This window comes from Notothenia rossii (genome assembly GCF_949606895.1).
Source record: "Notothenia rossii genome assembly, chromosome: 1".
Lineage (NCBI taxonomy): Eukaryota > Metazoa > Chordata > Actinopteri > Perciformes > Nototheniidae > Notothenia > Notothenia rossii.
Window position 1 is genome coordinate 17,946,898 of NC_136912.1, and position 13,562 is coordinate 17,960,459.

The 13,562-nt window shown below is 40.4% G+C and overlaps 2 protein-coding genes across 3 annotated transcripts; both read left to right on the forward strand.

Annotated features, from left to right (window-relative positions):
• Positions 1-131: 131 nt before the first annotated feature.
• Positions 132-8,256, forward strand: LOC307037921 (putative ATP-dependent RNA helicase DDX5). Its single transcript, XM_079679138.1, has 13 exons — positions 132-181; positions 1,582-1,765; positions 1,869-1,965; positions 2,064-2,197; positions 2,566-2,635; positions 3,924-4,061; positions 4,200-4,360; positions 4,651-4,823; positions 5,048-5,158; positions 5,307-5,368; positions 5,480-5,539; positions 6,980-7,201; positions 7,433-8,256. Exons 1-13 carry the CDS (start codon positions 141-143, stop codon positions 7,867-7,869), a joined length of 1,890 nt encoding a protein of 629 aa, XP_079535264.1. The 5' UTR covers positions 132-140; the 3' UTR covers positions 7,870-8,256.
• An 808-nt stretch (positions 8,257-9,064) lies between these two features.
• Positions 9,065-13,263, forward strand: polg2 (polymerase (DNA directed), gamma 2, accessory subunit). 2 transcript variants are annotated; one of them, XM_079662739.1, is made up of 8 exons: positions 9,065-9,989; positions 10,575-10,680; positions 11,017-11,122; positions 11,538-11,723; positions 12,160-12,297; positions 12,417-12,497; positions 12,707-12,807; positions 12,899-13,263. In XM_079662739.1, exons 1-8 carry the CDS (start codon positions 9,518-9,520, stop codon positions 13,062-13,064), a joined length of 1,356 nt encoding a protein of 451 aa, XP_079518865.1. In that variant the 5' UTR covers positions 9,065-9,517; the 3' UTR covers positions 13,065-13,263. The 2 variants fall into 2 exon arrangements, with proteins under 2 accessions (XP_079518865.1, XP_079518866.1); XM_079662740.1 differs by having other exon boundaries at positions 10,575-10,676; positions 11,022-11,122.
• The last annotated feature ends 299 nt before the right edge of the window (positions 13,264-13,562 follow it).

Here is a 13,562-nt window from a genome sequence, read left to right on the forward strand (position 1 = left end):
ATCCGTCTCTACAGACATATTTTTGTCTGCCGGCATTTTCTTTTTGTTTTGCCTGTGCCAATTACAGCTCTACGAACAATCTTGTTTAGTTTAATCGGATTCAAACGAAGCGTACATCAAACTTAGTGGTTTGCCGCATAATGCCTGGATTTTCAGACAGAGACCGTGGACGAGATAGAGGGTAAGTGAAGTGCCAGCGGAGGGTTTTATGATCGTTAACTGAGGTGAGCTGCCTAGCCTTTTCACCGCTGTCAGGGATCAAAACAACACAGCTGTCCTGTAGTAGTCCATGTCGACAGACTAGACACTAGTTGTTACACGGCTACATTTGAGCAGTGAAATATAACACACACATTTTAATTCGGTCAAGCGTCCCTGCCTCTTAATATCTTTAATGTTTTCTATTTCCCTGTCTATTGGAGGTAAAATGGCAGCTGATGACAGCTCTGTGTCGGCGGTAGAGCAGTCTGCAGCCGGCTGGCTCTCCCCATGTGACGCAGTCAGTGCTCTCATCACACAGCAATATCTGTGTCAGAGACGACCAATTTATTTTTAACAAGGGGCTTTTCCATTAATAGTGTCAAGTTGTCAACTAGAATGTCCCGTACTTTAGGTAAAGCTGAGCCCCATAATGTATATCAATCCCACCTCAGTAGTCTGACAGTTTCATGTTTCCTAAAGGGCTTTGTATACGCCAATATGCAAGGTCTATAAATAAAAATGTGGCACTGCAAGTGTTGGGTTTGTTAAGAACCGCTATTTATCTTTTGGAAGATTGTGTCCTCACTCACAAAGGTAAAAGCCTCACGCCATTTGTTTACTTTTATCAATGTGGAGCTATAACACAGGGAGGGTGGAAATACTGCAGATACCTGTATCTCACCATACTTTGTAAAAGGATCATTCCAGGTATTTAATGCAGTCACCGGCAGTGGCTCAGTCAGTAGGTGCTTGGACTGGGAGCTGTAGGGTTGCCGGTTCAAGTCCCCGACGAGGCCTAAATATGGAGTGTGGACTGCTTCTTGGAAAGTTCCCACTTCACCTCCAGACCTGCCGTGGTGTCCTTGAGCAAGGCACTGGACACCCCCCTTCCCCCCTCACTCCCATTGCTCCCCGAGCGCTGTACAATAGCTGCCCACTGCTCCTAGTACTAGACTCCTGGTACTAGGATGGGTTAAATGCAGAGAACAAATGTCACTGTGTCTGCTGTGTGCTCTGCATGTGTGACCATTAAAGAGGGTTTCCTCCCTACTAATTATATTCTAATTCTAAAAAGCAAGCAGAAATGTCATTGCAGAAATATTCTGACTTTTAAATCATTGTATGAATCAGACTACAAAACGCTACCTTCGTATTTTGCAATCAATATTATAATTTCCTCTTTCAAAGCATGCAAAGCCTCCAAAGATTAGCCGAGGTAAAATGTAGAGATCATCAGGGAAATTTAACATGACAACTGTTACAGGCTTTGAAGTACTAGCCACGACTAGTTAATTGACTTGACTTTTGGATTACCCCTTTTTAATTAGGTCCATGATTTCTGACACTACATCATCTATGTGTGTCTTTCTTTCACACAAGGTATGGTGGAGGACCCCCTCGTTTTGGTGGTGGTAGCGGTGGAGGCAGTAGGGGCGGACCTCCTCTGGGAAAATTTGGCAACCCTGGTGAGAGGCTGCGGAAGAAGCACTGGAACCTTGACGAGCTTCCAAAGTTTCAGAAGAACTTTTACCAGGAACATTCAGATTCAACTCGCAGAACAGTTGTAAGACCCACTTATAGCTTTTTCCCTTTTCTATGTTTTATTATCTGCAGGCTTTTCAGTATGTTTATTCTGAATGGTCGTTAATGTCTTCTTTCAATTCCAGCAAGAGATTGAACAGTACCGAAGAAACAAAGAAGTTACGGTCAAAGGCAGGGATTGCCCCAAGCCAATTATAAAATTCCATGAAGCTGAATTTCCAAGTGAGTAGTAATGAATGCTCCACTTTTTACCTTTTCAATGTGTTATTGTCCAAAAGTTTGACATTCAACAATTTACCTTACGTATCTTCCCTCTTCAGACTACGTCATGGAAGTCATTGTCAATCATAACTGGACTGATCCAACTCCAATTCAGTCCCAGGGGTGGCCAGTTGCGCTGAGTGGCAAAGACATGGTTGGAATCGCTCAAACAGGGTCTGGGAAAACCCTTGCTGTAAGTGAATCATTTTCCAATTATTCTTTCTCAGACCATCTATACGAGATAAGTTTTTGGCTGATAGGAAATACACTTTTGGCAAAAGATTAGACTGCTTACAAAGTGTTTTAATTGCGGAACTAAGTTCATTACACCTTTGCCAAGAGCGATTGACTGATTGAACAGAACTAGGACAATACATAAATAACCATTTCAGATTGTTATCAAACAATGTAAACATGTCAGCTGAGGGAAGGAATATATCCTGCCATATTGTGGAAGACATTGATTACTAGGCAGCTGGCTGCACATTGGATCCCTGATGCATGTGCTCAATGAGTCAAGATGTGTTTGAGAGCTTAGTTCTTTTCATTTTCTTTCTTTAGTATCTCCTACCTGCAATTGTGCACATTCAACATCAGCCATTCTTGGAGCATGGAGATGGACCTATAGTAAGTACACTTGATTATCTATTGATCTAGTGAACAACAGACAATTTCAATTCGAAATTCATAGGGTTCGTACAACCAGAAGAACTTTTTGTATCTCAGCCTGTGGAGTGAGACTATGGAACAGTGTGAATGTGGAGCTAAAGCGATGTCCAGACAGTAACCAGTTCAAGAGGAAATACAGAGAAATTATTTTCTCGAGGGATGGGGGGGGGGGGGGGGGGGTGGGTGTGTGTGTGTGTGTGTGTGTGTGTGTGTGTGTGTGTGTGTGTGTGTGTGTGTGTGTGTGTGTGTGTGTGTGTGTGTGTGTGTGTGTGTGTGTGTGTGTGTGTGTGTGTGTGTGTGTGTGTGTGTGTGTGTGTGTGTGTGTGTGTGTGTGTGTGTGTGTGTGTGTGTGTGTGTGTGTGTGTGTGTGTGTGTGTGTGTGTGTGTGTGTGTGTGTGTGTGTGTGTGTGTGTGTGTGTGTATCAACAGGTAAGGCAGATTAATAATAATAACAATGAATAATAATGATAATTATTGCAGATTATAGATTATAAATCAATGAGGGACAAGGGGGTGAGATTAAATAAATTATACTTTTTCTCACTCCCTTTCGAACACTAGATGTGGCACTGTTTATGTTGTTGTTGTTGTAAATGTCATTTTTTTGTTTTGATTTCTCTTACATGACTATGCACTGCAACATTTGTTTTGTAATAATTTATTTTACTTGTTCAAAATAAAATGTATCAATCAATCTACTGTTTCATCTGACCTGCTGTCTCTTATTAGCACAATATGATATTGATAGTCCAACAAATGTTTTTTTAAAGCTCAGAAAATAACTTTTGAGCTATCACAATATTATAGCTAAAGGCCCAGATGATGCCCAGTCTTTATATCATGATTCATGCATCCCTTTATATATCGCTGCATAAGCAACATTTGTTTAAAACAAATATAATGTGCCAAACAAGTCAAAAACAAGTGAAGCTGCTATCTTAAATACAACCTGGTTCCAAGTGGAAAAAAATCCAAGGTTGTCCAAAAAATTATATATTTATTAACCCCTGTTTGGAGGTAGGCAGACACATTGCTAATGATAAAGGTTGGCATGCAACACAGAGCCAGTCTAAATGGGGCAGTTGTTGTTCTGGTCTGCACGATAATTATTTCCCTGCTGTTTCTGAAGAGTGTCTACCATGAAAAGATAAACATAGTAGCGGTAGGACCCTTGTTTACCTTGATCTTTTTTTGTGATGGATGCCATACACAAATAATAATTTTAAAAAATTGTGTCCATCTTTCTTCAGTGGTGCTGGCGCCGACCCGCGAGCTGGCTCAGCAGGTGCAACAGGTGGCTGCTGAATACGGCAGGGCCTCCCGTCTCAAGAGCACCTGCATCTACGGTGGTGCGCCCAAGGGACCACAAATCAGGGACCTTGAGAGGGGTATGCTGACTTAATCATTTCTCACTTGGTAGATATTAGTCTTTTCATGTGACTCATCTCTGCCATCAGTCAGTGATTTTATGATAAAATATTTTATTGCTTTTATTTAAAATATATCATACTATGTTTACTTTTTAGGTGTAGAGATTTGCATTGCTACCCCAGGTCGTCTCATTGACTTTCTGGAGTGTGGTAAGACTAATTTGCGTCGCTGTACCTATCTGGTGCTGGATGAAGCAGACCGCATGCTGGACATGGGATTTGAACCTCAGATCCGCAAGATAGTGGAACAAATTCGGGTAGGTTGTTTTATTTTCTGACCCTTGGGCGATCATTGATAATCTCATTGGTCTGATCTCACACTAAAGTAAAGTGTTTCACTGCAAGCATTTCTATAACCTGGCTGCTTTATTCATGACACATTTTTAGGAATTAAATACATAGCCATTCAAGTTGACCAAATCACCTGTGACCAATACTCGTAGTTCAGAACTCACCAAGATTACTGATACAATATATTGGACTAGTTAATTTAATTATTTAACCGATAAATACTTACTTTCAAGCCGCATCCTTTTTGTCCCAACAGCCAGATCGTCAGACCCTGATGTGGAGCGCCACCTGGCCTAAGGAAGTTCGCCAGCTGGCTGAGGACTTCCTGAAGGACTATGTTCAGATCAACGTTGGGGCACTGCAGCTCAGTGCCAACCACAACATCCTGCAGATAGTTGATGTTTGCAATGACATGGAGAAGGAGGACAAGTGAGTAAAGGATCCCTACCTCTTTTATTAGTGTGATGGGGGGAGGAAAAGCTTCTATTAGTCCTCTTCTCTGAAAACCTTCTTTCATAGTCACATAGTTAAAGAACAAATTGTTTATTTAATCTTACTTCAGTGTTTGACTGTAATGCATCAGTAGAAACATAAGGTTCATTTTGTGAAAAAAATATTTTTTGTCTCATCTTCTTCTATCTCTTCTGTGTCAGACTGATCCGTTTGCTGGAGGAGATAATGAGTGAAAAGGAGAACAAGACTATTATATTTGTTGAGACCAAAAGACGTTGTGATGAGCTCACCAGGAGGATGAGAAGAGATGGGTAAGGATCTCCTCTTCCATCAACTTAAATAAATATACTTTTTAATTCTGCTGTTTATCTGGACAGGTAACATTCAGGCTATTCCCAATGATAATTTGTCTCTTACTTATTGTTCGATAGTGTTTAATGTCCAATATGTCTGTCACAGGTGGCCAGCAATGGGAATTCATGGAGACAAGAGCCAGCAGGAGAGGGACTGGGTCCTTAATGGTGAGATGCAATAAATAACTTGGCAGGTTGCAATTAAAAAATAACAGCGTTAAATAATCCTTCTCACAAGCTGCTCTGTATTTAAATTAAATACTGTCCCTCTCCCTTCAGAGTTCAGATATGGCAAAGCTCCAATCCTCATTGCCACCGATGTGGCCTCCCGTGGCTTGGGTCAGTATGACCATGAGTATTACCACTTTTTTTATCAGTGTTACACTTTTTTTTAAAGAAAGTTGGTTTGCTTTCTTTAACTTTTCTATGCATTTTCTGAGTTTTTCTCACCTTAAGGTGCAGTCTTTGTGGCAGGCGCTAGGCATGACAGTCCCAGGCCTCGAGAGGGAGAAGGATGACATATTGGAAGTGCTCAACTGGCTTGCCACCCAGTGGGCCTAGAGAGGTGAAAGCTCTGTGTGCCAGTGATCTTCAAAAGGCTGTGTGGCTAAGCCTTTGTCACTGATATGGTGTTGACACACACATCTGTTCTCTGTCCATGGATTTCACCTGACAAATGCCATCCAGCTGTTTCCAACTCAAACCTAAAAGAAAAAAAATATATCCTTTGTCGTGACTTTTGCCTTGCATGCTTTTGTGTTAGAGAGCGCTGTATTGCAAGTCACTTGTTTGAGATTTGGAACAATAGTTACCTTTCGGAGCTTGTATCACATAGCATGGGTAAGCTTTCAGTTGTTTTCTTTCCCGTCAAAGTGCTGGATTTTCTTGAAATGGAGAGAGCAGTTTGAAATATTGTATTTGTCTCTGAAAATTGATGAGACCTGGCACATGTGTTTAGGGGGTAGTGGGAACATCTAGTGAGAGGAAAAAGAGAGTGAGACAGCTCAAACCAAAGTTCCTCCCTCGCCTGTGTTTTAAAGTCATGTCGAGACCTGCCAACGAGAGACATTTTCTCAAGTGAATACTGGCTTCTTGGAAGATCTTGCCTTGATGAGACTGATGAAGGGGGCAGGGGGAATTCTGCCCGTGCTCGGTGAGGGGTCCCACAGGGTTCAATGCTTGGGCCTTTGTCATTTTGTTTGAAGGGGCCCCTGTTCAAATTAGAACTTGGTCTATTTTATCTTGGCAAGACTTGCAGTGCGGCCTTTAATATCAAGCTTCTTTTGAGAGTGTACTGGGAAAAATGGACCTGCAAAAATGTACCACTGAATGGTCGTATATTGGCACATGAGGAGGCCCCAGTGCACATCGAGGCCCAACTGCGTAGAAGCTCCTGGATGTCACTTGACAATTTGTGGGGGATTTCGCTGCATTGGGAAAGGACTAGTGAATGCATACTCCTTTTATGGTAAGACTTAAATCCATTGTTTTTCTCCCTTGGTTAACAAAAGGGAGAGTGAATGTCTTTTGGATCTTTTTGATTATGGTAAGCAATTGGAGTGTGCATCGTTTCTCTCTTCCCACAGTAGTATTCCCATGGAGTAGATGTATACACAATCTTATGTTGTATTAACACTTTTCCCTCCACAGCCTAACGACCGTTTTTTCTTCCCCCAGCTTTCACAGTTGCTAACTTTTCCCTTTGATCTGGCTGTTGTGGTGTGCAAAATCCTTTGTGGCCTCCATGTTTTGTTTTGCCACACTGCAACACTTTCACAGATGTGGAGGATGTGAAATTTGTCATCAATTATGACTACCCTAACTCCTCCGAGGATTATATCCACCGCATTGGACGCACAGCCCGGAGTCAAAAAACGGGCACAGCCTACACCTTTTTCACCCCTAACAACATGAAACAAGCCAGTGACCTGATAGCTGTGCTGCGCGAGGCCAACCAGGCCATTAACCCCAAGCTGATCCAAATGGCAGAGGACAGAGGAGGTAACATTTAAAACTTCTGTTTATTCATGGTTTTCAAGGAAGATGTAGTATATTTTTAGTCAATGTGAGAATTGGTATTTAGTCTCAACTTTGTGTCACTGATTTATATTGTGTGCATCTTTATTTAGAATTTGTATCCATGAACACTGACAAACTGTAAATGACCCCTTTTTTTAATCATTGAGATTCTTTTTGTTTTATCTTCCACTCTCCTGTCTCTATCTCATGCAGGTCGTGGAAGGGGTGGAAGAGGTGGCTACAAGGATGACCGTCGGGATAGGTATTCTGGGGGTGGGAGGAGTAACTTCGGAGGTACTAGCTACAGGGACGGGGATAGAGGGTTTGGCGGTGGGCCGAAGAGTGCCTTTGGTGGTAATAAGGCCCAAAATGGTGGCAGCTATGGAGGCAGTGCTAACTCTAGTGGTAGCTATGGAAACAACAACTACAGCAACAGTAATGGACAGGGTAATTTCCCCACAAACCAGGTGGGTGCGTTTGGTAACCAAAGCTTCCAGGGCCCCCCTCAGTTTGGGGGCATGCAGAGGGCTGCTCAGAATGGCATGAACCACCCACCATTCCCGTTCAACTCTCAGCCACCACCACAGGCCCAACAACCTCCACCACCACCAATGGTGCCCTACCCCATGCCACCAACCTTCCCACAGTAGATAAGTTATGCGCAGATTAAATTGAACCAACATGATTTTGGTTTAGTCTTGAAATATTACAGTATTATTATTATTATTATTATTATTATTATTATTATTATTATTATTATTATCCTTTGTACTGTATAACTTTGTTTTGCTTACAGCAGGGTTGGAATTATCCAGTAAACCCAGAGCATTATTTTGGAGTCATAAAAAAAATCTCCTAATGTGCAATTATGATTGCAGCACTTTTCCTTGACTGTTTTTTGTTACATTCCTCAGTAATTTATTTTTACTAGGTAATGCTGTGTTTTCAGTTTTCAGTCGTGTGTTTTTAATAGTGATGTTATGAAGAACATTTAAAAAGGGTAAGTGTGACCCTTTTAAATAAAAAGAAGAAAATGGGAGGTGTGTTGTGTTTACTGTATTGGAAGGTTGGGTTGATAGAACTATTAAAACTCAGATTTTTTTTAATGTCGATCTTGGTCCTTCTTAACCACATGTGTGAACCTAGCTATATCACAAATGCCTAATTCCTGAGAAGACTTGTGACATTACCTTCAAGGTTAAAAAGGGAGTAGGAACAAAGGCAGATGGACAGAAAAAAAAGTCACTTTACAGGTGTACTAATATTCGATTCTTCCTTTTTCAACCCACCTGAATGCAAAAGTGCATATTACGCTAGGACTTTAGTTCAGGGCTGCAGTTACCACCAGTGTTACCAGGACAATGAGGTAATGTCCCCCTTGGATATGTGATGGCTAGTTGCAATGTTAACATTTCTATCTTTAAATGATTACTTAAATGTATCCTTCTACCTTTAAAAACAACTAAACATAAATTAAGAATTTCCTCAACAGCATACTTTTTTTATAAGACAACAGTGAAGAAGTGAAAAAACAATCTAATTTGTTTAATCACAGTATGTGTGTTACGGTGTATATCCAACATAATATAAAGAAAACTAGGCAAGCAATTCATATAGACATTTATATTAATGTGCTTAAGGACATTCACATTATAATGAACTGCATCTTTATAGCACTATGATTTTAAAAATATATAAATGTTTTGGATACATTTATTTTTGACCTATGATGCATATATTTTTGTATATTATTTATTAAACCATATTTTTGTGGACACAGTACTCTTTTCCAAAAACAAATAAAACACCTTCTGAAAGAATGTTCCATAACCCGGATGTAATATGTCACTTCCGGGTCAAAGATCACATGTACCTCCTGTGAATTTCAAAAATGTATCATGCGGCTATCTTTGTATATTTACTGTGACAACAGCAGCGGACAACATTAATTAGCAACTGTCCGGTGAGTGCATGTTGTTGTAAATGCACCGACATGCTCTGATAGTTTGATGTGTGCAACGTTAGCATGCATGCCGTTAGCTTAGCTAAAGTAACGCTGACCGGACGGAGGATCTCATTGTTCATATTGGGTTCAACAAAAACAAATAACTTTGTTTATGTTTTAAGAACGGTGACTTGCTAGATTTAGGTCTAGCAATTATTGAAAAGAAATATTTATATAACATTGGCATTTAAGTTTTATTTCGACTGTCTGTAGTCTTTCAGGAGGGGTTTACTCATGAGAAGTCATCACTGCCATAGACACTCTTTGGATTAAGCCCTCTCAACCTTCTCATCATGTTATATTGCTGTGTCAGAAACGTTTGCAAATTGAAACCCTCACCGTGCAGAGTGACCTTGGCTCTGCAACACACCAGGAGACTCTGCAGTTCACCCCCTGGGGAGGCTGTGGTTCAAGTGAGGACTTTGCTGGAGCTCTGTGTGGACAGGCACTATGTTTCACCAGGTCAGCCTAACACGGAGCTCTTTCAGCGGGGGATGAGCTGCTGTTATGGGCCTTTGGGCATGGAGCTGAGGAGAAACCTGCTGCAGCAGTGGTGGCTCTCAGTGACCAGATCAACACAGCAGGTGTTTGGGATAAACACTCTGAGCAGCAGTAAGGGTACAGCAACAGATGGACTGAGCATTGTTGAGAGTGAACAGTTAAAACACATACTTCAACAGAAAGAACTGAGCAACCAGCAGCTCCTGCAGAAGATACAAACACTCATCCAGAGGTCCCCTTCACTGAGGACAGGCTTTCTTCAAGGTAGAGTTCTGCATAACATATTCCACAGAGATTCACTCTTTGATTATTATATCTTTGCAACTTCATGTATGGGGAAATTTGAGTAGTAAAATGATTTTAACGTAATAAAAACAATTCTCACGCAACTTTACATAACCAAGTAATGGTGGTTTTTAGGGGGGAAAGCCTTGACAATACCAAGATATAAGACAGGTGATGCATTCATTTACTAATTATCCAAATAAAGGTGGACAATATTTTGGCAGATTGGACTCAAGCCAGTTCATTGTAATCATCGTCTTCGCTATTAACACAAGAGCTTTGAGTACATATCAGTTGTTTTTCCCAGCTGCCATCAACTTATGTGGTTTAAATTGTCTTAACCTTTTCTCTATTATCTTCTAGTTATGGACATGCCTAAGATAACGATGATTACAAAATATTACACCAGTCATCTTGTAATGGGATAAAAAGATAAAGCAGCATTACCTTTTAACAAAGCAATGAAACTCCTGTTTTCCACCCTGATCATTTACTTTGTTGGATTAAGAAATAAAATACATTTAATAAAAAAACAACCCCAGTTAAGTAAGTGTTTTTTCTCAGGTGCCTTGGAGCAATTTGTCCCCTCGTTGGAGCTGGTGAACAGGAAGCTGCCCTTTGGCCTGGCTGAGACTGGGCTGTGCTTTCAGCCCTCAGATGGCTCTGGTTGGTGAGGCTTCATCTAATGTCTGTCTGTCTGTCTGTCTGTCTGTGGGTGTGTGGGTGTGTGTGTGGACACGTATACTTGTTCAAAGGATATTCTTGCTCTACACATATTCCAGTTGGGATTTTGAAACCCTTAATTCTAAGTATTGCTTGACAAGTTGATGTTATTGTCACCTGTATGTTATATGAAGACCAGTATTTGTTCATAACCAAAGTAATCTGCCTTAATTTGAAAACGTATTTATTTGTGCTATATTTAAAAAAATATACTCTTTAATATAGTAAACTGCATAATATATTGGTCCCAAAGTATTATAATGAAAACATTTTTTCCCGCCAGCCCAGCTGAGGTGACCCAGGCGTCTCTGGTTTGGTTCTGCTCTCCTCGAACCTCTTCTCAGTGGCTGGATCACTGGAACCGACAGAGACTCAAGTGGTGGAGGAAAGTGAGTATTGTTAAATGAGTATATCAGAGGAATCAATCGAAACGGATCCTTATCATTTCCAAGATACGCACACATTATTCAAATGTTGAAAACATGACATATTCTTATGTTTTACTGATTTGCTTGGATAAGAATAAATCTACAATCTCATGGTGGTTATACCGTATAATATTTGTCAAAATTGTGTCTTAAAAATATCTAAATATCTTTCGACCCCATCATTGATACTTAATATTATAGCTTTAAGATACTGTATACTCACTGATGGTCCTACGATGCCCCATACCACAACATTTCTCCCAAGAAAGCTCCTGATGTTTGAGTCAAATAATTGAACATCAATAAGTTTGTCTTATTAAGTTACTCCTACTTAAAGTCAACATGCTAACTTCAGCTCATCACCTTGTCTTTCCAGTTTTCCCTGTCTCCATCAGACTTCAGCAGTAGTGACGTCCCAGAGGAGGAACTGGAGGAGGCGGCGTCTCGTGGTGTGAGGATCCTCTACAGGTTCCCGTGGGGACAGGAGCCCGTGGAGACGCTGTGGAGCAGAGGAAGCACCGAGCTGCTGCACACACACAACGGAGTCCGCGCCAAACTGCAGGTCAGTCTGCTACCTCTTTTTAAGTGTCCTTCTCCAGTTTAAAGCCACTGTTTTTAACTATGTGTACTGATTTTTTTTTAACCAAATGATGAGATAATAATACATGCTTTATCACATTTTTAATGGACAATATTATTTTTTAGAATCTTCTCTTTCAACCTTTGTTCTAGGCTATAGGGGTCAACAAACCTCCTCGAAATGAAGTGTCTCCCATAAATATCTGACACTTCCCTTCGTATAGCTTTTTTACAGAAGACATTTTTAAGTCAGGAAAAACATAGTTGTGATTATTGATATTATTAATGACTGTAACATCTTAGGCTATCAGGCTACATCTAATGTGTTAGCTCGTACACACAAGAAACTATTCCCTTCTAGTGTTGCCTTTCCTCAGTGTAATCACATAGTGTTAATTCTCTTTCTAAACATGTTACAGTGCCGAGATGGTCGGAAATCAGTCCCTCACGTCATCTCAGTAACTGGGAACATGGACCGCGGTGTAATGGCCTTTCTATCCAACTCACTCCAGCAGCTGAAGAAAGAAGACAGCAAGAAGAAGATGCTGCAGCGAAATGTGATAAACAAGAGCTGGCACAGAGCCTGTTACATAAGAACAGTTATCAGGATGTTTATAGCTCACTTTTATGTTGTGGTTTTCTGTGTTTCTGAATTTTGGTTCACTGTTAATTTCAGGTTCTGAAGTTGCACCCAGTGTTGGCTCCAGTTAAAGTGGCTTTAGACATTGGCAGGGGGGGCACTGTCGAGCTGCGACAGGTAAGAAAAACATGTCTTGGACTCACAGATAAGTTATTTTTTATCTTTATTAAATGTTTATATATAAATATGTATACACATCTGAAAGGGCTCTGTAAAAATGATCTTGTTTGTGATTGATATAATCAGCACTGAAGTATTTAATACAACTAGCTTGTATTGTAGGAAATAAAGGAACTATATTTAATCAGTGTTTGATTTTTTTGTAGGTTTGTGATGGGCTGCTGCAGGAGTTTATAGAGGCTAAGATTTCTACGTGGCCTGGTTATCTTGAAACAATGCCAACATCAATGGAGCAGCTGAACACAAAGTAAAGTGCAAATCAGTATCTAAATTGATCATAAGGTGCAAATTATCATTGTATCAGTGGACTAATCTGATTCTCTGTTGATGCATTTTAGGTATGATGAGATGGGAGTGCTTTTCACGGTGGTGATCAATGAGAACACGCTCGAGAGTGGCCTTCTTCTGGTCCGCAGCAGAGACACCACCATCAAAGAGACCAAGCACATCTCTGAAATAAAGAACTTTCTCTCCACATACATTTCTGCTGCAGACAACCTCTGAATAGACTTTTTGTTATGGCAACAGGAAGAAAAGTCTGAACATTGTGCTGCTTTAGTTTTGAATCTCCTGCAGTTCAATTCAGGCTTTGTTGGAAGTTCCATGTGACTAGTATAGGAATTGTTGTTGATTTGGAATAAATGTTAAGTCAGTTTATTTCTGTCTCATTTTAAGCATTAAAGGATTCAGAATGTCCCCTAAATGTTTGACTTTTTTGTTGGGATTGTCCTTGTCTTGCGTTAGTTGTGTTGTAGATTAGTTGTGTAACCTTGAGATTAAGATAATTCTTGACCCTGGAAGAACACATGAATCCCACCTCTACGTTTATATTATAACTGTTCATAATCTTTTAATCATATTACACCATCATCATATTTAACACTTATTAAACTGTTGCAACACAGACTTTTGGGAGGATATTAGGTAAAATATGCAATTATAGTCACATCAAGACAACTAGATAGTTCATTGATCCATAAATGAAGCTGCATCCTGGCTTAT

What these genes read in the sequence shown, in the direction of transcription:
- LOC307037921 (XM_079679138.1), top strand. Translation starts at nt 141, where the DNA reads ATGCCTGGATTTTCAGACAGAGACCGTGGACGAGATAGAGG. An exon ending in GACCGTGGACGAGATAGAGG is followed by an intron (nt 182 to 1,581) that starts GTAAGTGAAGTG and finishes CTTTCACACAAG; the next exon opens with GTATGGTGGAGGACCCCCTC. An exon ending in AGGAGGATGAGAAGAGATGG is followed by an intron (nt 5,159 to 5,306) that starts GTAAGGATCTCC and finishes TGTCTGTCACAG; the next exon opens with GTGGCCAGCAATGGGAATTC.
- polg2 (XM_079662739.1), top strand. Translation starts at nt 9,518, where the DNA reads ATGTTATATTGCTGTGTCAGAAACGTTTGCAAATTGAAACCCTCACCG. An exon ending in GCACTGTCGAGCTGCGACAG is followed by an intron (nt 12,498 to 12,706) that starts GTAAGAAAAACA and finishes ATTTTTTTGTAG; the next exon opens with GTTTGTGATGGGCTGCTGCA. An exon ending in ATGGAGCAGCTGAACACAAA is followed by an intron (nt 12,808 to 12,898) that starts GTAAAGTGCAAA and finishes GATGCATTTTAG; the next exon opens with GTATGATGAGATGGGAGTGC.